Raw genomic sequence first — 27,920 nt, forward strand, 5'->3', positions numbered from 1 at the left:
CAATTTGATTTCCTAAGATTCTCTCTGGTCAAGTCTGCCTTTTGCACCCCAAGATGTGGGGTCACAAAATGGACCTTTTGTTTATTACGCCCCTTCTTCAAGAGTCATGGTATTATCTGAACAACATTTTTTTTTTAGTTTTGTTACATACACCTTTTTCTTAATATCTCCTTCAGTAACTTTATCTAAATAAATCTGAATCCATCCATTTAAATAAACCTAAATTCATCATTCGTTTTTTTAACCAGCTTCATCCCCTCACATATTTTTAAGCTGTTATGTGTATTTTCCTGTGAAATTCACTGAAGCATATTTCATAAATTACACCTCTGGTGACATGAATGGCAGCTATTGTCAGATTACCATGGCAACATGTCTTGCTTTATTGTTTCAGGTGTATTGCATTATTTATTGGTTTTGCCTATTTTCATGAGCATCATGCTTGTTAAAGCTGTATTATACTCTTAACAGCTTTGATAACTGCTTTAGTGTTATTAAATGAAAATGACACGTAAGAGTGATTTGATTTCAGTCTTGTTTGCTTTCATATTCCCACCACTGCATAAAGTGGTTTGCCATCACTTTTAAATAGAAAACGGCACAGTCATGTAGATATTATTGGTTCTTGTGCTAAAAATATAATTTCAAAGTCAGTCGTGATTGCAGATATTTCCAATAAGGCAGAATTTTCATGCATAATAGAACTCTAGTAACTGGGAACATTATGTGCTTTAAATGTTCTAAGTTTAGCCTCAGAGTTTGTTTTAAAATGTATTTCTAGCTTTAGCTCACTAAATACCTTAATAGGTTTTTATGTTCAGTGTGTAAACAGATATTTAACTTTAATTGACATGCTTTGTTAGTTCTAATGACTGCAGTATCAGCCTTTATGATGACCTCAGTGTATGCAGTATGTGTGATTTGTCCTTGATGTTCAATGACAGGATAATGCAAGCTAATCTCCTCTTCTATTATTTCCCCCCTCAGGACCCCGCGGGCATATTTGAGCTGGTGGAGCTTGTGGGAAATGGGACCTATGGACAAGTATATAAGGTAAATAATGATTTAATGTTGTACTATAAGTCAGATATGATATGTGGGATTAGGTAGATATAGCCCGTTCGGTCTCAAAAAGATGTTTTGCATTTCTCTCAGCTAGGGTCCTTGTTGATCCGCGATCCGTACCGACCAGGCTCTGTGATTCACCACGCAATTGCAAGTTTATCCAGCATAGACTGAAAGTTTATAATTTGCAAATTTCAATTTATTAGATTTTAAACCATTCCTGCGCTGGAAGAGGCAAAAGAGAATTGAATTCTGTACTCGCGCACTAAATTCGCGCACACAGAGAGGTGCGTTTCAGATCGTGCAAACTCCAAATTGATTCCTTTTTCGCGTCTCCTTGCACTTGGATTGACACACACACACACACACACACACACACAATTATGTCAAAATACTACCATGGCAAGTATTCTCGTAAACAGTCTCAAGTGAACATTTGAGAAAGAAATTGAATGTGTGTTATTATATTGGATCTGTGCATGAAGTCTTAAAGTGACAGCAGCCTATAAATACCTGCTGTTGTCTGCGAAACACTGTATTTAATCTATATTACATTTCTACAGTGAACAGTGTTATTTTACATGTAATTATTACATTTCTGCAACTGAAATGAATACTATATTTAGACCTTACTTTATTTACTTTGTTATATTGTATTTTTCTATGCTTGTGATTTGTGTATTTGATAGGGACTGTTTACTTGCCTTTATTCATGTTTGGACTTTATTAGATAGGCTAGTTGTTTTTTGCTGCATATCGTAGTACTTAAAGGGATAGCTGACATAAAGGAAGATTTTCATCATTTTCTTACCCTCAAGTTGTTCCAAACCTGGATGAGTTTCTTCTGTTGAAGACAGAAGAAGATATTTTGAAGAATGTTGAAGTAAATGGGCTCCGATAACTATTTGGTTTAACTGTTAAGGATTCAAATTGTTTGGTAAACTATCACTTTAAACTGTGCTTTAAGTAATAAATAGAAAGCAAAGCCCCCCCCCCCCCCCCCCCCCTATTTTTTCTTTTCTTGCTGATCCAAAAAATTATCTGATCAGTGACTTAAAAACCGTAATATGATCTGAACCGTGAGTTTTGTGACGCATTGAACCACTATATTCAGCTGTTAGCCTCAGTTTTCCTCCTCTCTCGGCTCAAAAATCTGCACTTACCTGTTAGTGCCTCAGCGGCTCTTGCATTATACGTGTGGTATGTCCAGACGTGTCAAGACTCATGTGTTTTCTTATACTTCTTTCCATTTCTCTGAAAGATTGTTTTCCCACTTCTATTAGCTGCTCAAAAACTAGCGTTTGTGAGTCAGATTTTTCAGTTGAAAAGAGATTCAAGGCACCCACACACTACAAGATAATCGGGCAGATTTTGGGCCCGATTCTCCCCTTCCAACAATCCTAGCTAAAGTCTTGATTATCTTGATAATTCTACAGATTATCTTATCAGATTTTCCTGTGATGAGTGTTAAGAGTGATTGAATCTTCTCGGAAGAACGTCAGGGTCTCGTCGATTGCAAAACACAAATCCCGTTGTGTAGGGGGAACCCCGAGGACAAACACGCACACAGAAGATTATCACGTAAAGATGCCCAATCAGAAAGTGAGCTGAAGATGGAAGCAATCCAAACCTAACAACATTAATGAAAAATATCAGGTTTAAGTTGCAGACGGAAATTGTTTTGTGCTCTGAACAGGTTAGCATGCTTGAACTTTTAAGTTCTTCCATTGGTTTTGTGTTTCTTCAAGGTTATCAGACTGCTAATTCAGGTATGATTGATGCGTGCCAAAAGGAAAATACTATTGATCTGTTTTTTTTGTTTAGTTTTTTTCTTCTGCAATGAAGAGATCACCGATCAAAGATAAAAAAAACATCTAAAGCCTGGAGCAGTGATTGTAGGCGCAGCCAAGCAGTCTGTCAATCTCATCCGCTGTCATAATGCAGTACTTTTAAAGGATTAGTTTGCCCAATCAAATGAAAATCATGCCATCATTTACTCATCCTCGTCATTCCAAACCAGCATTACACAAAAGGAAATTGTAGAATTAATAGATGTTAAAATGACGGAATATGCTGCTCCTTTCTTTACGATGAAAACATGCAAAATGATGCTGTGAAAATGATAAAGGAGCACCTTAAAAATAGTCCAAACGTGCACATCTGTATTTATTCAAATGTGAATTTTGGATGGATGGATGGATGGATGGATGGATGGATGGATGGATGGATGGATGGATGGATGGATGGATAAAAAAAATATTGTGTATGTTTTGGCAGCAAAAGGGGGACCAACACAATATTAGGAAAGTGGTCGTAATGTTATGCCTGATCACTATGTATGTATGTATGTATGTGTATATAATATATTTACATACACACACCAAGGCTGACTTTTATTTTAAATTAAATAACTTTTATATATTTAAATTATTATTCATGTCATGGCAAAGCTGCATTTCCAGCATCATTACTCTAGTCTTTACTTTCACGTGATGCTTCAGAAATCATTCTAATGAGCTTTTAATCTTTTCCTGTCAATTTAAAGGGGTGGTTGCATGCGATTTCTCTTTTTTAACTTTAGTTAGTGTGTAATGTTGCTGCTTGAGCATAAACAGTATCTGCAAAGTTACAGCGCTGAAAGTTCAATGCAAACGGAGAGATCGTCTTTTAAAGTTATGGCAGTTTATTGCCTACAAAAACGGCCGGTTTGGACTACAGCGAGCTTCTTCCCGGGTTGGTGACATCATAAACCCTTGCTATCAACATGAACACTGACTTCAGCCTGTAACGGTAAGGGGCGTGGCGTTTCCGGACAAACTGTGCTTGGCACTTCAGCCAATAAAAATTCATGAAACTACATTTGGCCATCTAACCAATCTAAGACCATTGCGTTTTTCGGAGGGATGGGCTTCATAGAAGCAGGAAGCAAACGAGCCGTTCAAAGGACAGTGGAGACAGCGGTGTGGAATAAAGGTCAAATATAAGAGAATACGGCGTTTAAAAAAAAAAAGTATTAAGACATGTTGTATTGCGCCCCATAAACAAAACCAAGTCTAGAAAAAACAACAACAAACCACCCCTTTAATCAATTGAATACATCCTTGCTTATATGTACGGAGTTATTGGACAAATTTAAAAAGTGAAAGAGGATGTGGTTGTGTAATTGTCACATTGAGTCCTCGGGGAAAAGCTGCAGTTTGCAGAAGTTTCTGGGGTTGACATTAAGCCCTCTGTGTGAGTGCAGTCAGTATACTGAGAAAACCAGTAGGAGGTGTGATTCTGAAGTGTCGCCCACTTGTGAAGGTGCATGGAGTAGGGGTCAGATCCTATCAGGTGTTAGATTCTGTTTACCAAAAATCACATCAAAACTCGGCTAATCGAACAGGCACCCTTTGTGAATAGGTAGCATGTGTTAATGAGAGTGAAGAAAGGAGAAAAATGTGAAATCATGTTAGGCAGTGGACTTTGCTAAACTGTCGGCTAAATCAGGGTCTCACTATACTGTCATTCCGTGTGTGTGTGTGTGTGTGTGTTCCTACCATTACCAAGAACACTGTCCCTATTCCGACTGCCATTGACTAAAAAGTAAAGCATATTGTCTACTAAAAAGAAAAATATATTTTTTAATTTGGGAAGTAAAAGGGAATGGAGAAGAGAAAGAAAAAGGGAACTAAGTTATGTGGCATTATGTACAGGGCAAATCATCAATAAACTAAAGAGGAAGCCCTGTGATCTGTTATTCAAAAACAGTTACTCACTGAATATTAACACTCAGCAGTAGTGAGCAATAGTAATAGTCATGCTTTCCTTTCCAAACATGTTTCCCCAATCATTTCCTCTGGCCTGCATAGTTTAGACCAGTCAATCAAATAGAGCCACTATAAATGGCTTGCTTTAGTTAGCAGTAGTTTTTAATTTACTTTGTAAAGGTACATTTCTGTCTATCTGTGAGCCAACAAGAAAGCACAGTCTGTGATTTTCATCACCGGATTTGTGTGGGCTAATCAGTCAGTCCAAATATATATAAAAATGAATATAAAACACACTTGCTCGTTTACGTGTGGGAGTTTTTCAAAAGCAGAAGCGCATGCTCCTGATATCTTTCATAATTCAGATATTATTTAGAACAGCAGGTTTATATGTGTAATCTCGGTAGTTTTTGAACCAAATTAGACATTTTTGTAGATGACATTCTGGTGGCTTTGGTAAAGTCACATTCAGGTCACAATCAGCCATGATTGACTAATTGTGTGTGTAAAAGAGAGAATAGAGGCAGAGAAAATTACGAATCGTGGTATTTATGCGTTGATGAATAGTTTTCTTTTGGCAACCATGACATTTTTCTTGACTTTTGATACGAGATGTCGAGCCTCCGCTTTTGAGTCAGGCTATTGATTTGAATTGCTTCGTTATGTAAATTCTTTCATTTATTACACTTATTTAGTTTTCTTGTTAATTTGAAATTAGTCATTATTGTGTATTTATGTATATTATGGGCTTCGTGGAATACAACATTTCTATTTATGCTAATTCAGTGAACTAGTAGGTTTGTAGTGCCAGTTCAGACATATTTTAATTTTCCACAGTCACTGATTATAAAAGTTTGTTCGTATTTGTTTATTAAATAAAAAATATATCCTTTCTTTCCAAAGTTACTAAGTTACTAACACTTTTATTCAGTCCTAGTGGAGGCATTACACTGATCAAAAGTGACAGTGAAGAGATTTACAATGTTAAAAAATATTTATTACAATAATATAATAGTTGCCTTATGATAGTGGTAATGAAGGCCTTATGAAGCACATTGGTGATTTTTTGTAATAAAAAAATAAAAAATGTATCACATTATAATGTAAAATATCTAGCCTCTGACTAAATCATGGGGTAATATTCACTTTTGGGTGATCTATCCCTTCCAACCCCAAACTTTTCAACAGTAGTGTAAATATTTAAAGGGGTGCTATTTTAAAAGTTTATTTTGTTTATTGGGTGTAAAATAATTGGTTAAAACACATAATTTTTCACATACAGTTCATTATTATAGTTCACCTATTCTCAGTCTGTCTGGACTTTAATCAAGGCTTCTCTGGATCGGTTCTCTCTGTTAGATGGACTAAATCACTTTGTGAAAGCTTTCTAATTTTGCAGATCATATACATGCACAAATGGATTGATTTAAACACTCAAGGAAAAGGAAAATATTATAAAGGGTCATGACCCCCTTTAACTTTGTGTTATTGTTTTTAAAATATTTTTTTTATTAAATTGAATGTATTAACATATTGTCACCCTATACACGTAATGCCAGCGAATAACGCACATTTTACAATAACTAAACAATGCCGAACACTGCAGAACATGTCCTCAGGCTTCCATCAGTGCAGCATTAGTTCGCTAAATCAACTGCACTGCCCAATGCTAATTTCACGGTGTCTGGAGCATCTTGGATAAATTGTGGGTCATTTCTTTAGAACTAAGGTGCTAAGAAGCTTAGATGTGCTGGTCCGTAGCAAAAGCTTTTTCTTTTTTTAGTCAGTCTTGTTAAACAAATGTCTCACTCTGTAGGTCTGTAGCAGCACGTTACCGCATCTCTGTTGGAATTTGCAGAGTTCATCTTAACGTGGTGCTTTTTTTGGTACTGTAATTGAGTTTCAGGAAACAATGCCTCATATTCGCATTACTCAGCCCCTGGATCTGTCAATTTAGGTCAACTTTGAAAGAGAGGTGGTTGCGGAGTGTTCTTATTCTTATTAACGGGGGTTCTTTGAACTCTTGGGCTCTTGCATTGCTGGCAGGCGGTTTAATTAGTCCAAGGGTCATAGGTTATGACCTCACTGGCCTGCAAGAACAGATCAGCATCTGAAATGTATTGATCATTTTATTTGGCTAGATGCAGGTAGACCAATCATTAGTCACGGTGAAACTTTTATGCATTGTGACGCACATCTGAGTGTAACAGATTATCGGGAAAGAAAAAGTGCTGGACAGGGACTTGGTTCTAGCTATCGGTTGTTGATTGGATTTTTCTGTTGCACTCGAAAGAGGAGATTTCAGCCTTTTCTCCGGTGGGTCGCCATCTTGGGAGATCCAGAAAGCCATTAAAATGTGCCCTGTATTAGAAGAAATGGGTTCTGGGTCAGGATGTGCAGCGTTGGGACCGCTCATCTCCCACTCACATGACACTGCTTTTGAGAGAAATCTGCTATGAAGGAGGAAGATGGAAGTGAAGGCACTCGTGAGTTTTTTTTACAACAGGCGCTTTTAAAGATTTTAGGGGCTGTCAAGCTACAAAATGGACCATCAAAACCTGAATTTGGTTGATATATTTAATGTCTTCTGAAAGCTTATGATAGATTTGGAACAAACTAAAATGTACGTCACGATTCAATGATCTTTATTGACAGTCAATGGAAATGTATTCACTTTATTAGAATAGAGCAGCTTTGACATTCTGCAATAAATGTATTTTCTTTTTTCCATTTTGAAAAAGACATGAAGATGAGTATATGACGACAATTATCATTTCAGTGTGAATTATTCCTTTGAATTCCAACATGTAACTTCCCATAACTGAACGATTCCTCAGATTGCACGGCTTGTTGACAAGGTTTGTGAGGTCTACATTTCTTTTTTGATTGTTTTTAGCCGCTGGGTTTTAGGTTTTAGACCGTTTTCAGTGTGAAAAATAATTTTAAATTAATTTGATTTAACTCGCTGTCACTTCATCCACTTTTTGAGATGGTATATCAAGTTAAAACTATTTAAACTTTTTAAATGTCTGCATTCTGTTCCATTTTGTTGTGCTCTGTTTCAAACTGGAATACACAACACAGGTTTTACACAAATTTCACAATTTGATTCAATTTCGATTCACAAGCTTTGCAATTTGATTTCAATTAAATTTGAATCGATATCGATTAATTGGGGCCTATCAGGTACAGTACATGACAAATTTTCACATGGGAAAAATATCTCTCAACTAATGCTGTAAACTATAAAGGGAACTGAGTAACATCATGATTTCTTGCAGTGTTTGAATCAAAATGTTACATTTCCCCCAGTTGATACATCACTATAATATTAATGCTTACAATTAACTGATTTGTAATCTACTTGCATTTAAATTACACAATGACATTTTTATAGTAAACTTTTTAATGTAATTGTCACAGTGTCACACTGGAATGGCTTGAATTGAGATTTAAAAGAAAAAAAACACTGGATGGATTTTTATCACTAAGGATGGTTGTGTACAGGCACTGCCAACACACATTTCCATACAATCAGCTTGTAAAAGTGCATATTCCATTATATGACCCTTTTAACAACAAGTCTAACACAATGAATATGCGATGTGATTGGGCTGACCACTACCCTGACTTCAAATTAGATTTGCTGCATCTAGATACATCTAGATTTCTAGGCTAGGTAAATATAACATTGCATGACATTGTTTACAAGCTGTGTTATTGGCATATTTCTGTGGTTGTCACTGAGTGTATACATGTTCTTTCAACATACCTTTTGATGGTCATTCATGTTTATTTTGTGCTATAACTAGTAGTAAAGCAGAATAGATTATCCGTTCATATTCACACCACGCTTTGGCTTTTGACTTTTCACAGAATAAGAAAGTATTTTTTTCATATCAGAATTAACAAAACACAAAGCTTATTGCAATTTATGGAAGACTGTAACAAAGTTTTTATTTTTATTTTTTTATTCATCAACTGGAATCAGCATATACTAAAAAAAGATTCTTGGGATTTAAGAATTAATGTTTGATTTTGGTTCTTCAAAATGAGAATCGAGTAAAATCTAGATTTTTTTTTTCTTTTTTTTTTCTTTTTTCCCAGCCCTAGTCATTCAGGCAAACGACCAACTTGATGTATGTAGTTTTACACATCTCTAACTCAACCTCTTAGCAACCACATACCAACTCTCTCGCAACCACCCACAAAACCCTAGCATTGTCGCAGCAATTGTTAAAAATGTTTTTAAGTACCCAAACATCTGGTTTTACATTTTCAGTGATGCTCTAGCATGTTCTTCTCACCCATGCATTATGATATAAACACAGAGCTTACGGTTAAATAGGGAAGCTTCCACAATGAGGTTCTAAATAAAACACCAACTTCCTGCATTCCATAAGTGACTGCAGGGCATGTGGTCTTTTGAAGGCTGTTCTCTGAATGGAAGATGAGTGAAGAGATTCTGGCCCCTCCAAAGCTCTCTCAGCGACTTAGCTGAGAGGGTCATGCTAGGTCACATGTCTCAGGAACAAGAGGAGCTGTCTGTAGAAGAGTGTGAAAATCACAAACCTCCTCCGCCTTCCAGGCCTGTTGCTAAGCTACGGAGAGGAAGTGGTGCGTTGTGCTTTTTTTTTATTTTCCACACTGGCACCCCGTGTCTACCGTTAAGCGGTACAAACATACACCAGTCTTATGACAAATGACTTCCTGATCCTGATTGTACAACAATAATGGTTCACAACTTCTACAATATATATGACTATCATTGCCGTTGTTTGGCTTCCCTACCTTCCGGCAGATACCGTCTTAGTTCTCATGATTGGATTGTTCAGTATAGCCAATAGCAGCTGTGATGATGAAACCTCACAGCAATGTCTTCCTGACAACATTTTGCTGCTACAGTTACAATGCATTATCCCACAAGCTCTCCAATAGCCATTTACAGTCATTTCAGATATAATGGGAACAGACCTCAGAATGCATTTCAGCTGCCTGTCTAGATTAGAACGGCTCTGTGACCACATAGTGTGCTTATCTGTTTGAATTCTTAAAGCATTTGCATCCATCACATATCGGCTAGAAAAAAATCTGCAGATGAGTACGACAAAGCTAATCTTTGAGCATAAAACATCCTATGACTTTGTAATCCGTGTAATGTGGTGCAGTAAGTACAGTATGCATATATTTTCTGTATGAAAAACCCAGATTACCTCCTGCAGATGTACACAGTTGTACACAACTTGATTATCATTTCCATTACCATTTTTAACATCTTTTTTTAATTTTATTTTTACTCACTTTAATTTAATAAGATCTTAGCTGACAACTTGAAATTGTGACCATTTTGGTTGCATTTGCTCCAAAAACTGTATGTGTGCGACCTCAAAATTAATTTGGGGAGCATATAATTGTTGCAAATAAGTTATTGTGGTGCAGAGATGCACTGGTCGACCGTACATAAATCGGAAACGGGTGGTTTTAAGTTTAATTACGTCTAATCTCTATTTCGGACTTGCGCACAAACTGCATTGCAAACATTTAGCGAAATGTCATTTGTGTGAAAAATTACAAAGTCTGTTAACAGAACATTAACACAGCCCAGAGATGGGGCATGCTGAAGACGGACTCGCATGTGGTCATTTTTCCAGGAACTTTTAAAAAGGAATATTTCGCAAAAATGCAATGGAAACAAGTCATAACATTGGTTAATGGAAAAGCCGTCATTTCCCAATAGTTTATTGACAGTTTAGAAAATATTGCTAAAGTTTTGCATAAATCTATAATGGAAACTGGCTAGAGAAAATACCAGGCAGAAGATCACAGTTTGCGATGCTCATATAGGAAGAAAAATATTAATGTTGAATTAGGATTAAGGTTTATGTGCATGCATCTCTAAAGGGAACTAGCTGTCTTCAGAATAGTTTCGATGGCATTCTCTTTTAGTATTGTTTATAAGTAATCTTTTTTAAATCAGATCTATGCAAAATCTAATGCAATCTAATTTAAATCAAAAACAACTGCTCAATGCTTCACGTGTGTAGTATATTTGTTTGTTTCGTGATTTAAAATGCAGTAGTTGCCTCTAATTTCAGATGGCTCTATTTTTTGTTGCTCTATAACAGTCCAACTGTTATAGAGCAACAAAAAATAGCTTAAATAAATTTATAATAATAATAATTCATTACATTTATATAGCGCTTTTCTAGGCACTCAAAGCGCTTTACATAGAGAAGGGAGGAATCTCCTCAACCACCACCAATGTGCAGCATCCACCTGGATGATGTGACGGCAGCCATTTTGCGCCAGAACAATCACCATACATCAGCTGATTGGTGGAGAAGAGACAGAGTGATTAAGCCAATCAGGATATGGGGATTATTAGGAGGCCATGATGGACAGGGGCCAATGGGCAAATTTGGCCAGGATGCCGGGGTTACACCCCTACTCTTTTATCGAAGGACATCCTGGGATTTTTAACGACCACAGAGAGTCGGGACCTCTGTTTTAATGTCTCATCCGAAAGACGGTGCTCTTTGACAGTATAGTGTCCCCATCACTATACAGGGGTGTTAGGACCCACACAGACCACAGGGTGAGCGCCCCCTGCTGGCCTCACTAACACCTCTACCAGCAGCTACCTGGTTTTCCCATTTGGTCTCCCATCCAGGGACTGACCAGGCTCAGCCCTGCTTAGCTCCAGTGGGAAACCAGTCTTGGGCTACAGGGGGATATGGCTGCTGGCAATTTGCCTAAACAAATGTTTTAAAAAAAAATCTGTAACTGTAATAATTGGCCAAAACCAAAAATTGGTATCATCCATGTAATTACAAGTAACTTGAGTTACGTAATCAGATTACTTTTTCAAGTAACTAGTAAAGTAATGCATTACTTTTAAAATGTACAACAAAATATCTGAGTTACATTTTCAAATAAGTAACGCAAGTTACTTTATTTTCCATTTATTGACTGACCGCTCTCGTCCCAATGTTGACACAAATCGTAAGTGTGGATTTGTTAATGGTTATTGTAGTTCTAGGCTCAATGTGAGTGGGCATTTACTAAATCTCACACAAAAAACAATTCAGTATAACTTAATGTATAAAATCTGTGAAATGCAAAATCAAATTTCAATGCAAACCTCCAATAATTAAATGTGTTAAATAAATCAAATATTTGTATGCATTCAAACTCACTTTAGTGACAAATGAATTTGCTGCTGACCTTCAATGAGTCCGATTTTTTTGTTTCATTGCTGAAGTGTTACCTGAGGCGTATTATCTACTTTTGGTGTGAAAGGATCTTTACGTTTGCTCAAAAATATAACTTTTTTTGTTCTATAAAAAAAACAAACCCAGCCCAGGTGAAAAAAGTAACACAAAAGTAATGTAACATTTCTTTTCTTAAAAAGTAACTAAGTAGCTTAATTAGTTACTTTTTAAAGAAGTAATGCAATATTGTAATGCATTACTTTTCAAAGTAACTTTCCCCAACACTGTGCACATTCTTTTTGTGCTTCTTAATTTTTGGTGAGTGCTCCTAAATTTTTTAAGTTTCGAGCAACAGTGCTACCAAGTAAAACAAGATAATTTCAAGCCCTGTCTGAAGTTTTAGGCCGTGCATCCATCAAAGCATATTTGGCCAGCTGAAAACGCCACTGCTCTTCTGAAAATGCCTTGTGGGTACTTGAAATCGCTTTGGCAACACAGCGTTATTTTTTTTTCTTTCTTTAGTTGAGATTTTATGTGCTATGATATGGAATATCTGCAGAACTGATTTTGCAAATAGTTTATGTCTGAATGTAAAAATGTTGACGATGTAACACTTGCTCTGATGCTAGTTTTAGATGGAGATGTGCTTGTCGTTGTAATTTGTCAGTGTAGTATTTGTCCCACCCCCCCTCCACTATGATTGGACGGCTGGGTAAAAATTCAAGAAGTCCTCGCTGCAGCCTGTAGCACGATGACGTACTGGATCAGATCCAACGCGTACTGGACGCGCATGCGCGGTGGTTTCATTCACAATTCGCTGACGTCATATACGCATGCGCAGAAGAGTTTTGGGGACATCATTGAATGCACAGGAGAGTTTTGCTGGATAGATAAATACTCAAACCGCTCGCGCAAAAATAACGATTAATAACATGCTCACGCCATCAGGACACGTTTTGCATTTTCCCTTGAATGTGTAGGGTACTGGTGTTTTAAAGTTCTTTACAGATCAATTACAGAGACAATTAGGCTACTTGACTCATTTTTCCTTCCACTCAACAGCAAGTATGATCAGAATATATAAAAATGAACTGTTTTGCATGCATGTACAGCGAAACTAGGATAATTTAAGCATCACATTTATGAAAAGATGATTTATTAATCAATAATTACTTAATACTATTTATCAGTACTACAACTACACAGTTTAGAACATCATCTATATACAATAATGATCATACATTAAGACTAGCACATACGCATGATAATTTAACTCAGAGATCTGTATGAATGACATTGCCATAACGATCCACCATCCAGTACGTATTGGATCTGATCCAGCAACGTCATCGTGCTACAGGCTGCAGCGAAGGGAGTCTCTAAAAATTGACTGCTGTGTTTCACCCAAAGTTGAATGTTCTTCAACTCTGTAACTGGTAAAAAATGCTCAGCGTAAAATATTTTCTCAGCGCCTCATCACACCGTTGCCCTTATAAAAAAACGCAGTACTCCAATTGAAAACAATTGAGTTAAAATGCTAGCCTTAGGAAAAACACTTGTGGACACAAGGCCTCTCAGTTTTTATATATGTAATTTTTTTATGTTTAATTATATTATTTTTTTGTCTGAACTGACAACTATTGCCATGACAATAGCATCAGCCTACTTACTTTAACATACCTACTTACTTTAAGTAAAATTTACTTAATTGGACTGTTAAAGTATAAGACATTTTTACATAAAAATGCAAAATAGCTGTATTTATTTATCAAAACCATGTTTCTAAATGTAACATGCAATGTATGTAATTAGTTCAAAGTAACAACATTTTGATACCGTTGCATACTGTTTTGCATTTTGCTTCTAAAGATAGTCCACACTGTACAGCATGTATGTTAATGCGGTATGCTAATATAACATTTTGAACGTTCTGTAGTTATATTTATCACTAATATTGCATGGTCTGCTCATTTAGTGCCTTGCTTTATCATAGCTTGTGGCAGATGAGGACAGTCTTATCTTACACGTCAGGGCTCCAGAACTTTTCAGTTAATCTCTGTCAGGATGCCAGATGGTTTTTCCAGTTAGCAGTCGGCCAAGTGAATCTTCTCATCAGGAGAGACGTGGAGCTAGAGGGCTAAAATCCATCACACATGCACCCATTCACCATGTCCAAACATCTGATACACTAATTTGCCAGCATAATTTATTACGGTTAGTCGGTTGTATTATTATGATGATTGGCTCATGTGTTCTGTCACAGATGTGTTCAAATTAGCCAACATTTTTGTCCAGTCAGCATGTCTTTCAAGTTATCAAGCTTCATCCCGTCTAAGCCAACTTCATGGCAACACCCTGGCAACCACTTAAAACACAAAGCACTGACCCGCTGGGGATTTGTTAGGGAACAAATGGGGGGAATGCATTTGCACAATTTCCTACAGATGTTTACAGCATTTAATTTTTATTAAATTATTACAATATTGATCTAAAATCTCAGGGGTACTTCAAGTTAATGTTTAGTCTGAGGGATTTGGCTGTCAATAATTTGGTAACCCCTGTTTTAGAGAGCAGGGTGGCTGATATAAAGTTGGTATATGAGATATTACACTTTTTAATTTAAAGCTGCAGTCAGTTAGCCTGACGTGGTCATACTCAATTTTAGTCAGAATATGAGTCTGAAACTGCTCCATTGGGCTGTGATAATGGGGCGTGTTTCAACCGAACAAGGAAAGACATCAATTGGACCAACAACCAATCAGAGCAACGAAGCGGCACATTGTCAAATGTCAACATAGTTCAACTGCACTGTGTTGCCAAGTACGCGGTTTGCAGCGACTATTATGTGATATATAGACCCATAAGTGCAAATTTTAGCAGGCAACCTTGCCAAAATAACACACATTTTACCCCCCAGACGCCAGTTTTCCCTCGGAGAACCTCCCGAGAAGCTATTGTTTAGGGCTAGTAGTTGGCGGGTTTTGTTGAAAAAACTTGGCAACCCTGTCACGCGCGCTGGAATCAGGCTGGAATACACGATCTTTGCCGGTGTTGTAAAAAAAAAATAGAATAATTTAATGATACACAGAGTATTTACCCAACATGATCATCATTTCTGAGAGAAATTGTGAAGGTGAACGCATATACAAACAAGCTCTCCGTTTAGGATTTGAACAAATATAATCCAAGCCCCTTTGATGACGTGCATGATTACGTTACTGTTTATCATCTGTCCGTCATCGTCTAAAGCCCGCCCTGATGATTTCATTGGTCCGAACAGTTTCTGTTCGGGGATAATTACTCCTCTATGGAGCAAGGCCAGACCGAACTGCCAGACCTAAACATTTTGTGGGTGGGGCTAAATTCGGCTGGCATCCAGGCTAGCAGTCCGTGACTTTGGTTAAAATGATCCAAAATCAATTTGAGCAAGTACAGCCAGTGGTCAAAACTATCTCCTTACCTTGGCTTAGCCCAATTCACAACAGTAAGCTTGTAATAATGTATGTATTGTAATGTAAGCTTGTTATAATTTGAGTGGTACTGGTGGATTTTCTCAGGAAAATCGAGCATGTCTTGCGTCACGTCTGTAGTATCTAATGTGAGGATGTTGCAGGTGGCGAATCATTTATAGCCTTTTCTCATAAAAGCTGGAATAATTACACACACAATTTTAATGGCCGATTGTAATCCAGAAAGGTCCAAACGACAATCATCAGTGAAAACTGGAGATTCACCTGTAGTCAAAAGCAACAGATTAGACTGTATAGAAATTTAAATCTACAGGTACATTAGCAATTAGAGAAAAAAGTATAACAATAACAGTTTGATGAGGAATGAGCTAAGGGATAATCAGAGTTAATCACCATTGGTAGTACGATTTATTGTAATGCTTTTTTCCACAGTTGGTCAGAACAAAAGTGGCAGACATGTTACTTGTTCAGATGACATTTTGCAGGGAAAATTCTTATTTTGATCATTCTTCCAAGACGTAGAATCTGTGATTCCGAAGTTCAGTGTCCACACTTGTGCGGTGACTGACAGAAAGCAGATCAAACTCCTCAAAACATTCAAATTTATCCGAGCTGCAGAGCCATGCAGATGCACAACCCATGTAAAGGTGATGATTCAGAAAATAACTGCAATCGCAGGTTTCAAACAATGATGGCGACAAAGAGGCAGAACTTATACTGCAGCTTTATAGTTAGTTAATAACACATGCTGCAGTTCAATTTATTTGTTTTGTGTACTATTTACTAGATTAGAAATGTATTTAAACTTGGGAAAAAATAAACCTGTTAAATGATTTATACTACTACTAAGTCTAGATACCAACACTTATCGGTCGATGCCAATCTTTTAAAAGTTACATTTTGGCTTTGCTGATATATCGGTTGACCACGATTGACCACAATCTAGTTATTAGACAATTAAAATAGGATGAAGAAATGACATATTTGCACATCACGCCATGGCTCTTACGAGTGTCTGTGTTTAATAAAATGTTCAAACTTCCCTACATATGATTTTCTTATTTTTATATAGCCGGGGTGTCTGGGTCTCTCCACTCATTAATACTTTCCAATAGAGGTTGAAGTTGTTAATGAGCACTGATGGGACTTGTATGACGCTCTCTCCTTTCTGTTTCCCACCTTTTTTCGCTCCTTCCCTCCTTCTCTCGCTGAAACATCTCCTCTGCTCAGAATCAAAACGGTGGGAGTGTGTTGGGTGAGGAGATGAAGTGTGCATAATTCATTCTGAAGAGCACACACTGGGTGATTCTGTCGTTCAGATGAATGCACTTCTGCTCTGATCTGCTGCGGTATCTCCTGCTATTGTACTGAAACACGGGACCTGCTGTACGTGCAGATGATCTGCGTCCGCGGTGTCTGTTTTCCTCATTCTGGTTATGAAATGAAATTGAGCTCAGGGGAAGTGAGGAACTTAACAGGTAAACAGGAGGGAATTAGGGGAGACCCGGGACAGTGATTTCCATTTTCACATTCCTTCAGTTCCTCCATAACAGTGGTCCAACTTGCATAACACTTTTGGAAGTTCATCCAATCCAAACAGAGTTGTCATCTGGTGGCGTTGTAACACACACACACACACACATTCACAAACAAGAAATGGTACAGCCAAGTGGCCAAGATCATTCACACAGGTTTTTGGGTCTGTTTCAATCATTTTAGGAAGCAAGTGTGGTGTTTTTTTGTGTGTGTGTGTGTGTTTTTATCCTGCTATTACGTAATGATGGTGCCTGCCAGACCGGCTTACGTCAACCTATTCTTCTGCCACAGATAGATCTCGTTACCACACGTTCAATAATGCTGGCATGATGCTTGTATGATACTCGTAAATTATATTTCCTCTCTCCAATCTTTCTTTCTTCAGGGACGCCATGTCAAGACGGGCCAGCTCGCTGCAATCAAGGTCATGGATGTCACAGGGGTAAGAGCGCTCAGCAGGGCATGACCGTTTCTGTTTCTATGTCAGTTTTGACTTTTACACTTTCACACTTTCACACTTGCCTTTGTGCATAATGTCATTCAGACACTCACGGATCATTTTCAGAAATGTTCCTTATTTTTATAGTTTAAAACTGTTCTCAATATTTTTCTGGAACCATGATAAAAATGTATTTTTTATTTTTTAAAGGATTCTTTGATTTAATAGAAAGTTCAAAAGAACAGAATTTATTTGAAACCAAAATATTTTGTTACATTACAGATTGCTGACACTGTTGATCACTTTAATGCATCCCTGCTGAATAAAAATATTAATTTATTTTAAAGAAAAACCTAACATATCCTAAACTTTGACTTGCCTTTAAGTTTAAGTCTGACTTGAATGGTGGTATTAATATTTATGTTCAAATACTTGTTATATTAAAATAATAATAAGTAATATATAGGGTTGGGCTATTTATTTATTTATTTATTTATTTATTTATTTATTTATTTATTTATTTTTAAATAAAAAACTAGATTTACGATTCAATATGATTTTTTTCCCCACCCCCCATTTAAAACAAAATAATTGCAAACGGTACATATATTTTAAATATATAATTAAAATGCATCAACAAAAAAATTGCAAAGGCAAACCCTTTATCTAACTGAAAAGTCACTGTGCAGTGTGCAACAAAGATTGTTAAACATCCAAATTATTTATACTGTATTTGGATTGAGCTAATAAGTAGCTAAATCCAGCTAATTGAGCTAATAAGGGGCAGAGGGCTGCGCCGCAGGAAGGGTGCTACGGAAACCCTGAAGGAAGATTTGGCGAATGCAAAATGTATGTATTGCGCTATACTGCCGATGGGGAGAAAATATATCATTTTTTTTTTTTTATAATATGAATCGATTTGACCTACCAACTCGATTTTTAAATCAAATCGATTTTTTTCCCCCAGCCCTACTAATATACAGAGATAACTATAAGCAAGCCATTTTGTTGGTTGATTCTGTGAAGCATTGTCAAACCATTGCTTTGGCTGAGCATTCCAACGAACCTGACATAGCAACAGGCTCAACCAATGTTGCTGGGAAATGAGCTTGGGGCGGGGCTATCTGTTTGAATGGTCAATGACAGAGGAGGGGCGTTTTGGGGAAACCAGTTTGAAAACGATCTTTTTCATCCCCAATTTTATAGTTGCTAGTGGCACAGAAATGACACACTTCACCTTGAAACATAAAGTAATATAAATGATGTACTTTTATTGTTAATTAAATGCAATATCACACTGTAGATCACAATTAGGGCCGTTTCCTGACAATGACCCGCTCACAGACCAAGCAATACAATATTTTACGACTGTCTTAAGTGTTGACTGTTTTATTTGACAGGATGAGGAGGAGGAGATCAAAGCTGAGATCAACATGCTGAAAAAATACTCCCACCATCGAAACATCGCCACCTACTATGGTGCCTTCATCAAGAAGAACCCACCTGGCATGGATGACCAGCTCTGGGTCAGTCTTCACCAGTAGTAGGCGAAAAGAATGAGGGTTATTTAATGTGTGATTGTTTCATTTGTTTTTGTGTGTAGTGTAGTAAAGTTTTCGGGAGTAGATAGCTCAATGTAGTGATGTTAACTACATTTTCAGTAATTTCGCCATTCTCTCTCATGAAAACAGGGTTGGGAAAGGTCTGCGAGCTCTGGTTGCCTGAGGCACAACATGTCAAATCATAGCCATAGCCAAGTAGACCAGAATTAAGATCAAAAATGTATGTTCACTATTTTGAGTATCTTGTAGTTTAGGAAGTTATATCCTCAAAATAGCTTCCTCAACGCTGGTAAGGTAACACTTTCTCGCTCAGAAACGCAGTGTTCACACTCTGCACTGAGGTGCCCAGGCCTTGTTGTTTTCACATGTGCATTGAACGCACACACCAGCCTCATTTCCTCTGTGGTGAGCTTTGTCGTTCTTTTTGCCCAGCAACATAAAGATAAGTGACACACTGAAGACATTTACTTGCTCTAGAGCCTTCGTCAGCACAACCAGCCTTCATTGGGGGTCTTTGTAAAAAGGATTTCCCTTAGAGACAAAAACATTGTTGCAAACTCAGCAGTCCTGACTTTGGAGAGTCCCAGAGGCCAAACATATTTAGACCCATCAAGCCTAGCTCAAGAGAGCATTCAAAACCAATCAGTGTTTCAGAAATAACATCATATTCTGCTCATGATTTACTTTTATTGACTTTTATTGTTCCCCAGGGACACCTAATGAGAATAGGGCTTTTTTATGAATGTCCTGAGAGAAATTGTAAAGGCAAAGAAGTAAAAACACTTCTGGGTTTAGAAGTTTGTGTGTCACTGCCACTAAAACTCTGTATTAACACAAATGTTGGGGGGAAAAGAAACTGCTTGGCTTTTTTTTTTTATTGTCTCAAATCTTATTCTCAGGACACTTTTCTATGAAAAAAAGTTGGGAAATTCCCCTTTTTTAACCACTTTTTATTGTACCCTTCTATCTTGTCGTCATTTAAACGTCTTCAAAACTTGAAGTGGGAAAATGAAGTTGCCCTGGGACAGTTGTCACTTACAGATCTAGTTTCAGCTGAAAAGCGTGAATTTGTGCGTGTGAGTGTTGAATGTGGCACCAGTCTAAATAAATTATAGGTTCTGCCACTTGTGAGCTGCTGTTGCTAAAAAAGGTTTTTGTTTAATTGGAAATAATGCTGTTAAATTTATGACAGTCTTATATGCTTATGTAGAGCTCACTGAATGAGCATTTTTATCATTCTTGTGGCTTATGTTTTATCCTAATTTTGTTGGGGTGCTGTGTTTCTAGCTGGTGATGGAGTTTTGTGGAGCTGGTTCGGTGACGGACCTGATAAAGAACACCAAAGGGAACTCTCTAAAGGAAGAGTGGACCGCCTACATCTGCAGAGAGATCCTCAGGGTGAGTGTGTGTGTATTATGGACCACAAGAAGACTTGGCTTCCAGATGTGTTATTTCTGATGGGTCCCTCATTTGACCTTCTCCAGTTAAGTTTAACCTATTTATTTGTTTTTGATAGGGTCTGACCCACTTGCATCAGCATAAAGTCATCCATCGTGATATCAAAGGTCAAAACGTTTTGCTCACAGAAAATGCAGAAGTCAAACTTGGTGAGTCCACACCCCTGACGGCTATAACACAAAAGCACAAATATACATTATGCACTTATGCTAATACATTTGTACTGTGTAGTGTGTAAATGTTAGAAGGTTATTTTGAAAGTCAACTTTGGAGTCTGATGGCCACTTCCCCACCAAAATGATTGGGAAGCTAGGAAAATTAAGTGTGATAAGTGTCCAACATTCCACACTTTTATTTTTTCGGTTAAATAAGTGCATCATCTGGGTATTTAAATCTGTCCCCCAGAGTATTTTGTTGTATGGAAATCTAAATATGCAATATATCTAAAGAAAGAAAAGACCCTCTGCTTTTAAACCCCCAAAAAAAGTGTTAGCTTCATGCATTCTTTTTTTAATCAACACTTGAATGTGGGTAATTTTCATTAAAAAAGCTACAATTTAGCAAAAAGCTGAGAAAAACACTAAGAAAACATCTGGATCGGATTCAGAATGGTGATTCAAATATAGACGGTGTAGATCGTGTCTGTCAATGCCCGCTAAGCTTGCACAGTCCTATAGCTTTTCCTGGGTCGACATTTCATTGCGTAACATTAGGCTGTCTTATACTGTTATACCGTTTAATGTTGATTATCACGTTATTTAAAATATGCATCTGCTTATGCTATCACTTGCTTCTGCTTCTTGACGTCTTTTGATCAGGAGATTCGGTACTCTTTCATCAGATGTCATAGCGCCCCCTACTGTATTACAGTGAAAACACGGAAAGCCAGAACATTCCATTGATGGTGGGGAAAGTGTTAAATTGCACTTTTTCTTTTTCGAATTTTCCGTGTGAACATACTACTCGTCCTATTTATACAAAAAAAAATTGCACAAATGGCTCAACACCTAGTGTTGTGGTTTAACTAAATTAAAACAGCAACAATGCTTACTATCCTACATATTGGTAGTGTGTAAAATCCAGTCATGTTACTCTTAACATAACACAGCAAAGCTCTTGCAATAGCTTACAATGGAGATAAAATCGCTAATCAAATATGAGTTTATTTTAACAAACTGGTTAGAGAAACGTGTTCATCAAATCCTTGTGATAAATTTGTCGTCAAGTGTTGAGTCTGTATGAAATCTCTTATGCTCGCCAAGGCTGTATTTATTTGATCAAAATTACAGTAGAATCTGTAATAATGCTGTTAGAATATTTTGTAAAATGTTTATTCATTCCTGTGATGGAAAAGCTGAATTTTTAGCATCATTACTCCAATCTTCGTTGTCACGATACTTCAAAAATCATTCTAATGCTAATTTGCTTAAGAAACATTTCTTATTAATAATGTTGAAAACTTATAGTAGTTGCAGTGCCTACTGTAATATGTGTGTGGAAACCGTGATACAAAGTTAAAAAGAAAAGCATTTATTTGAATTTTTTTAATAAAAATATTAAAAGTATTTTGTCACTTTTGATCAATTTAATGCATCCTTCATGAATAATTTATTTGCAAAATATTCTTTCTGATTTGTGGATGTTTTCAGTTTGATGTCACCTCATTTGAGGTCCTCATTGTGTTTGTGCCAGATAAATACTACACTTCTTTAAAATTAAATTGACTGATATTTTTTAATAATTAAGATATCACCCCTTTAAATAACTTCAGTGTAGATGAAGTATTGAGCTACTTTTTCAATAAGTACTTGAATTATAAGAAGCTTTTAACTTCCTTAATGTTAGTTTGCGCATGTGCGTTTTTATTGGTTGAATCTGTGCATGTTGAGGAACCTGTGACCTGTCTCTGGAGTTATTAGGGCTTGTCATTTGAGTTGTTTGAGTTTGGGAGACAGTTCAGGCTGGTTGCTATGACGACGCTGCCTGCGGTGACGAGGGAAGAGTGGCACAGAGGCAGATGGCAGCATGCACTTCATCAAAGACCTCTCTGCTCGTTACCGCACGCAGACACATTAAGGCCAAATCTTCCCTGTGTGTGTGTGTGCGATTGCGTGTTTTCAACAGTTGATTTTGGTGTGAGTGCACAGTTGGACCGCACCGTCGGTAGGAGGAACACTTTTATTGGCACACCATATTGGATGGCTCCAGAGGTCATAGCCTGTGATGAGAACCCAGACGCCACATATGACTTTAAGGTATTTCAAGCGATTCTTAGTTACCCTGTCACTTTATTCTCACGGCACCTGATTGCTTTTGTGTAAGGGTCTAGTTTGGCTTAAGGCACAAATCCCAAAACTCCTTTTTGTTACAGAGTGATCTGTGGTCGCTGGGAATTACAGCCATCGAAATGGCAGAAGGAGCCCCTCGTAAGTCCAACACTGTGTAATATGATGTTAAAGTTCCCCTGTTATGCTATTGGTTTGGAGGTCTCCTACAATAGATTTACATGCATCTAAGGTCAAAAAACACTCTATTTTTCTCATACTATACATTGCACATCACCTTTTCTCACTAACTCTCACGAACTCTGAACTCTCAAGGTTCAATAAAGGATTCAGTCCCTCTGAAAGCCTACTCTGCTCTGATTGGTCAGATGGCCCAGTCTGTTGTAATTGGTGCCCACCAAAAGACAATTTAAATTATTTGTGCAAGTAGATTACATGCAAAGACACAAATTTGCAAATTGGGTGACACGCATGACGCAAATGTCTTAAACGCGTCTTGTGTGCAGGTTGAAAAATTTCGCATTTCGAAAAATGTCGCTTTGTCACGCAAGCCAATCAGCATAGAGCTTATTGACACCTTATCAAACTGGGCACCCTTCATCCTCAAGTAGTACTGAAAGTCGCTGTCATCTAGCCTGACGTAATCATACTAATTCTAGTCTGAAACTGCTCCATTGGGATGTGATTATGGGGCGTGTTTCAACCGAACCAGTAAAGACATCAATTGGATAGACCTACAACCAATCAGAGCAACGAAGCGACGCATTGTCAAATGTCAACAGAGCTGATATATAGACCCATGAGTGCAAATTTTAGCAGGCAACCGTGCCAAAATAACACATTTTACCCCCCAAACACCATTTTTTTTCCAGAGAACATTTTTTCTGTTCGGAGATAATTACTCCTCTATGGATCGAGGCCAGACCTATCCGCCCAACCTCAAAATGTGGTGGGCGGGGCTAAGTTCGGCTGGCATCCAGGCTAGCTGTCATCTAGAGAAGACAGGAAATTCAGAGTTGTGTGCACCTCTGGATTGTGCTGTGAACCCAGACATGTCTGCATTTGGCTCTTCGGCGTATTTGCTGGAAAAATGTAATTTATTTGCCATCCAATAAAAAACATTGCAGGTTTCTGAGCGACGCAAAAAACAAGTAATCCTGCGGGTAATGTTTGCTTCACTTTTTGTGTGCGCACATCATTACAACGTGACTGAAATGAAACGTCCATTACCATATCTGAATTTCAGCTATAGATGCTTCCTCAGCACTTGTATATACAGTGATACGAACATTATCGTTACGTTTTACCAAACTCTTCCAGCCTCAGCTACAACTAAAGTGTTTGAGGGCGGGTCAAATTAGACGTTCGCAGGCAGCTAGTGAAGACTATTGGTGGGCATTATTAAAATTTGTTAAAATAGGAAAAAAGACTGGAATTTCTTACAACTGCTTTTAGGCAGTTCTTTCTTTTGGGAGACCATAATTACATTAAGTGTTCACTTTTTGATATTTGAAACTTTGCTGAACTTTTACATTCACAAGTTATATTACACACTACATACCTGGTATAGTACCTTATAAAGCATAATAGGGACACTTAAAAGTAGGCCTGTAAACGTGCAAATATTTCTTAGATATATATGTATGATTGTGCATTGAAATAAATATAATTAATCACAATCACAATAAATCGTTTACAGCCCTACTTAAAAGCCATTTTTAATGAAATTTTATATGAACACAGTGATTGCTAACTGCGCACACTGTCTGTTTTTTCAGCGCTGTGCGATATGCATCCCATGCGTGCGCTTTTCCTCATACCCAGAAACCCAGCGCCCCGACTTAAGTCCAAGAAGTGGTGAGTCAGACATGCCTGAACGCCACATCATTTTGAATCTACACTTCAAATCTACACCTGATGTTAATACAAATGTCTAAACGTCAAAACGGAGGAAACTCAACTGTTTGTCATTCTCTGTAGGTCTAAAAAGTTCCAGTCATTCATTGAAAGCTGTTTAGTGAAGAATCACAATCAGAGACCAAGCACTGAACAGCTCATCAAACATCCCTTCATCAAAGACCTCCCCAACGAGAGACAGGTCCGAATTCAGCTTAAAGACCACATCGACCGGACCAAAAAGAAGAGAGGAGAGAGGGGTGAGTTTTTTTTCCGATATGGATATTTCTCACATCATTCCTTGTTTGAATCAGCCTTTAATCTCAATGTTTATTCCTAAAAACCTGTCTTACAAGGCTGTGTGACCACTTTTTTCCCCCCAGATGAGACTGAATATGAGTACAGTGGAAGTGAAGAGGAGGAGGAAGAGCGAGACATAGGAGAGCCGAGGTACATGGACCTTTTACGCTCACGCAAGCATGTATATATGTTGGTATAGTGGATATGTGATTTACTTACCATCTTTATTATTTAATGTCTTCCTTACAGCTCCATCATAAACATCCCTGGTGAGTCGACCCTGAGGCGGGACTTCCTGCGTCTGCAGTTGGCCAATAAGGAACGCTCCGAAGCGCTGAGAAGACAACAGCTAGAACAGCAGCAGAACGAGGAACACAAGCGCCAACTACTGGCCGAGAGACAGAAACGCATTGAGGAACAAAAGGAGCAAAGGAGGAGACTAGAGGAGGTAAGCAGAGGGGGCCTAGTTTAAAGACTATGGGTTGCAGCCATGTTTTGAAAATCTTTAGTATTACAGCCATAGCTATTCTATTCTATTCTCTTCCAAAACACCCTAAACTAGACTGGTTTTGCTGTAGGACCTTGAGTTTACATTAAATATCAAGTTATGAACCAACAAAAAAAATCAAAGTTAGTCCTCAAAAACTGTCTATAAATGCATAAAAATGTATTAATAATTTCTTTAAAAATATGCAAAATTATGAACAGCAGACAAGGATCAGACATGTTATTAGTATTTGCTATATTACCAGGTGACAGATGAACCACAAAATACACGGGAAGCTTTTTCTTCTGCTATCCTTCATGATTATATACTTACTATTTGGATTTAGCATTGTTATTCCTTGCAACTTTATTGGAACAAACAGACAATATGTTTTTCTATCATCTCGGTCACACTCGGACACACACTTCCTCTACTCTATGGTGTGTGTGTAATGGCTCATGAGATGACTACCACGTTTTAATGTCCCTGGGAGACACTGAGCTATGATCAGTCCTTAGGAAAGTTAAACAACATCTCGGAAAATTCTTCAAGCGGGAGACAAAGAAAGACGAAGCCGTAGAGGTATTCCCGAGTTATGTGATGTAGGGTTTTCTCAGTAGGGGAGGGAGCAGAGAACCTGTAGGGATGAATCAGGTGGCCCGGCTGGGCGTCAACATTCTCATTCAGCACATCTGTCTCCCGCTGGTCCACTGTCAGGCCGCCTCTTTTCAGCACAGCTCCTGTCAGCAGCCCCTGCTGGGGAAAGACCATTCAGCATGGTTGCCTGCTCCAATTGTCTTTTACTCTGCCACCTAGTGGTAAAATAAGGTATGCGTATGCTAGTGTGAAGTCAGGGCCAAAAATTGAAGTGTTTATAATCTCACAGCAACAGCGACGGGAGAGAGAACTCCGAAAACAGCAGGAGAGAGAGCAGAGGAGGCGCTATGAAGAGATGGAGCAGCTCCGCAGAGAGGAGGAGAGGAGGCACGCTGAAAGGGAGCAGGTACATATAGACACATCCACAATCATACATGGCTTATTGTGGTTGACCAATATTTTTTGGCCACTTTTATTAATAGTAAAGTTGTAAGAGGGCAAGAAATGATTTGGAGGATTATTTCAGTGCTGAAAATGTGCAATTGTTCAGGCTGTCATATACAAGTCTATCACTTCAAATTAACCCATAATCCACTATGTGAAAACAGATCGGGACACAAAGCCATGCAATAACTGATAACCTCACACATGAACAGGAAGGGAGGAAATGAAGTGTTGTGTCGGCTTTACACATTCACACTCCACACGCTAAAAACTCCCAATGATTCATTACTACAGAGATTGAGACAAAATGTACTTTCTGTTAACAAATGGCACATGGTCATTATATATATATTTTTATAAGACAGATACCAATTATTATTCAAGTGTTCAATAACTGATGTTTTATTATATTTTATTTAGTCTTTTTTTTCAGCGTTTTCTTCTCTAAAACATTCTAAACATGGTTCTCAACTGCTTTTGCTCAGGCACCAGATTTGAATTAACCCATGTTACATATCAAGTTATTACCCAACACAGAACCAAAGTTTTATATTAGAAAATGTCCTTAAAACGTTAAAATGTATTATTATCATGAACGATATGCATGATAACATTTGATATAAAATGATAACCTGATAAAATGAGAACATTTTATGCAAATATGCAGAATAATTATTTTTGATCTGTCTCTCCCATGTAAACGCGCGCACACACACACACATTACTGCTAGGAATATGTGAGGGCATATGCAGACTTTTTATAGCAGACGTGCATGAAAACAGCACTCTCTGTTAATCATATGTAATTCGACATGCACTTTCTTCTCAACTGTAACTGTCCACTCAGATATGCATTTCAGACTCTGGCATGCCTCAATGCCTTATTTAAAGCATTCTCTCCAGTCTATGACTCACTTCCTTCAGGGAGGGAAATGTTCTGCTGGATGGTATGCATATTTAAACCACTCACCCACCCTTTCAAATGCAGTTGGCCCACTTGAGCCCCGTTCAGTAGTGAATGAGGACGTCTCACGGGCCATGTGTGTAAGAGAGTGCGAGTCTGTAGAGACAAAAAAAAGAATGACTGAGCTATTAATGACAGTGAAGATTCACTGGCCATCACTCATGCCATAAGTTAAGCGTTACATGAGATTTAGCGACTCTGAAACCTATTTTAAAACGACACATCCTTTTCCCCCAAACGCCACACTTCAAAGATACTGAAGAAGTTTCAGACCAATGAAATTAGAGAAGCAACAGCTGCTCGTGAAGCTGATCTCACTGTTAGCTTGTGGACTTTTAGCATATGGACTGCCTTGTTAATTTGCAAAATTATTAACTTACAAAAAGCACCTTAAGCTCAGGTGTTTTTTTGTTTTTTTGGTTGGCGGCGAGTGGGGTTGCAGCCTCAAAGACAGTTG

The 27,920-nt window shown here is 37.8% G+C and overlaps 1 protein-coding gene across 5 annotated transcripts in view; it reads left to right on the forward strand.

Moving 5' to 3' along the window:
• tnikb (TRAF2 and NCK interacting kinase b) overlaps positions 1-27,920 on the forward strand; it is a 66,863-nt gene that overhangs the window by 12,162 nt on the left and 26,781 nt on the right. For all 5 annotated transcript variants that reach the window (XM_067435353.1, XM_067435354.1, XM_067435352.1 and 2 more), the window contains exons 2-13: positions 988-1,053; positions 17,417-17,473; positions 18,871-18,996; positions 20,320-20,430; positions 20,549-20,639; positions 22,615-22,745; positions 22,862-22,916; positions 24,554-24,632; positions 24,756-24,931; positions 25,055-25,121; positions 25,221-25,419; positions 26,345-26,461. In XM_067435353.1, the coding sequence (XP_067291454.1) occupies positions 988-1,053; positions 17,417-17,473; positions 18,871-18,996; positions 20,320-20,430; positions 20,549-20,639; positions 22,615-22,745; positions 22,862-22,916; positions 24,554-24,632; positions 24,756-24,931; positions 25,055-25,121; positions 25,221-25,419; positions 26,345-26,461 (1,275 nt within the window). The remainder of the gene's footprint in view (positions 1-987; positions 1,054-17,416; positions 17,474-18,870; positions 18,997-20,319; positions 20,431-20,548; positions 20,640-22,614; positions 22,746-22,861; positions 22,917-24,553; positions 24,633-24,755; positions 24,932-25,054; positions 25,122-25,220; positions 25,420-26,344; positions 26,462-27,920) is intronic.

This window comes from Pseudorasbora parva, chromosome 24, assembly GCF_024679245.1.
Source record: "Pseudorasbora parva isolate DD20220531a chromosome 24, ASM2467924v1, whole genome shotgun sequence".
Lineage (NCBI taxonomy): Eukaryota > Metazoa > Chordata > Actinopteri > Cypriniformes > Gobionidae > Pseudorasbora > Pseudorasbora parva.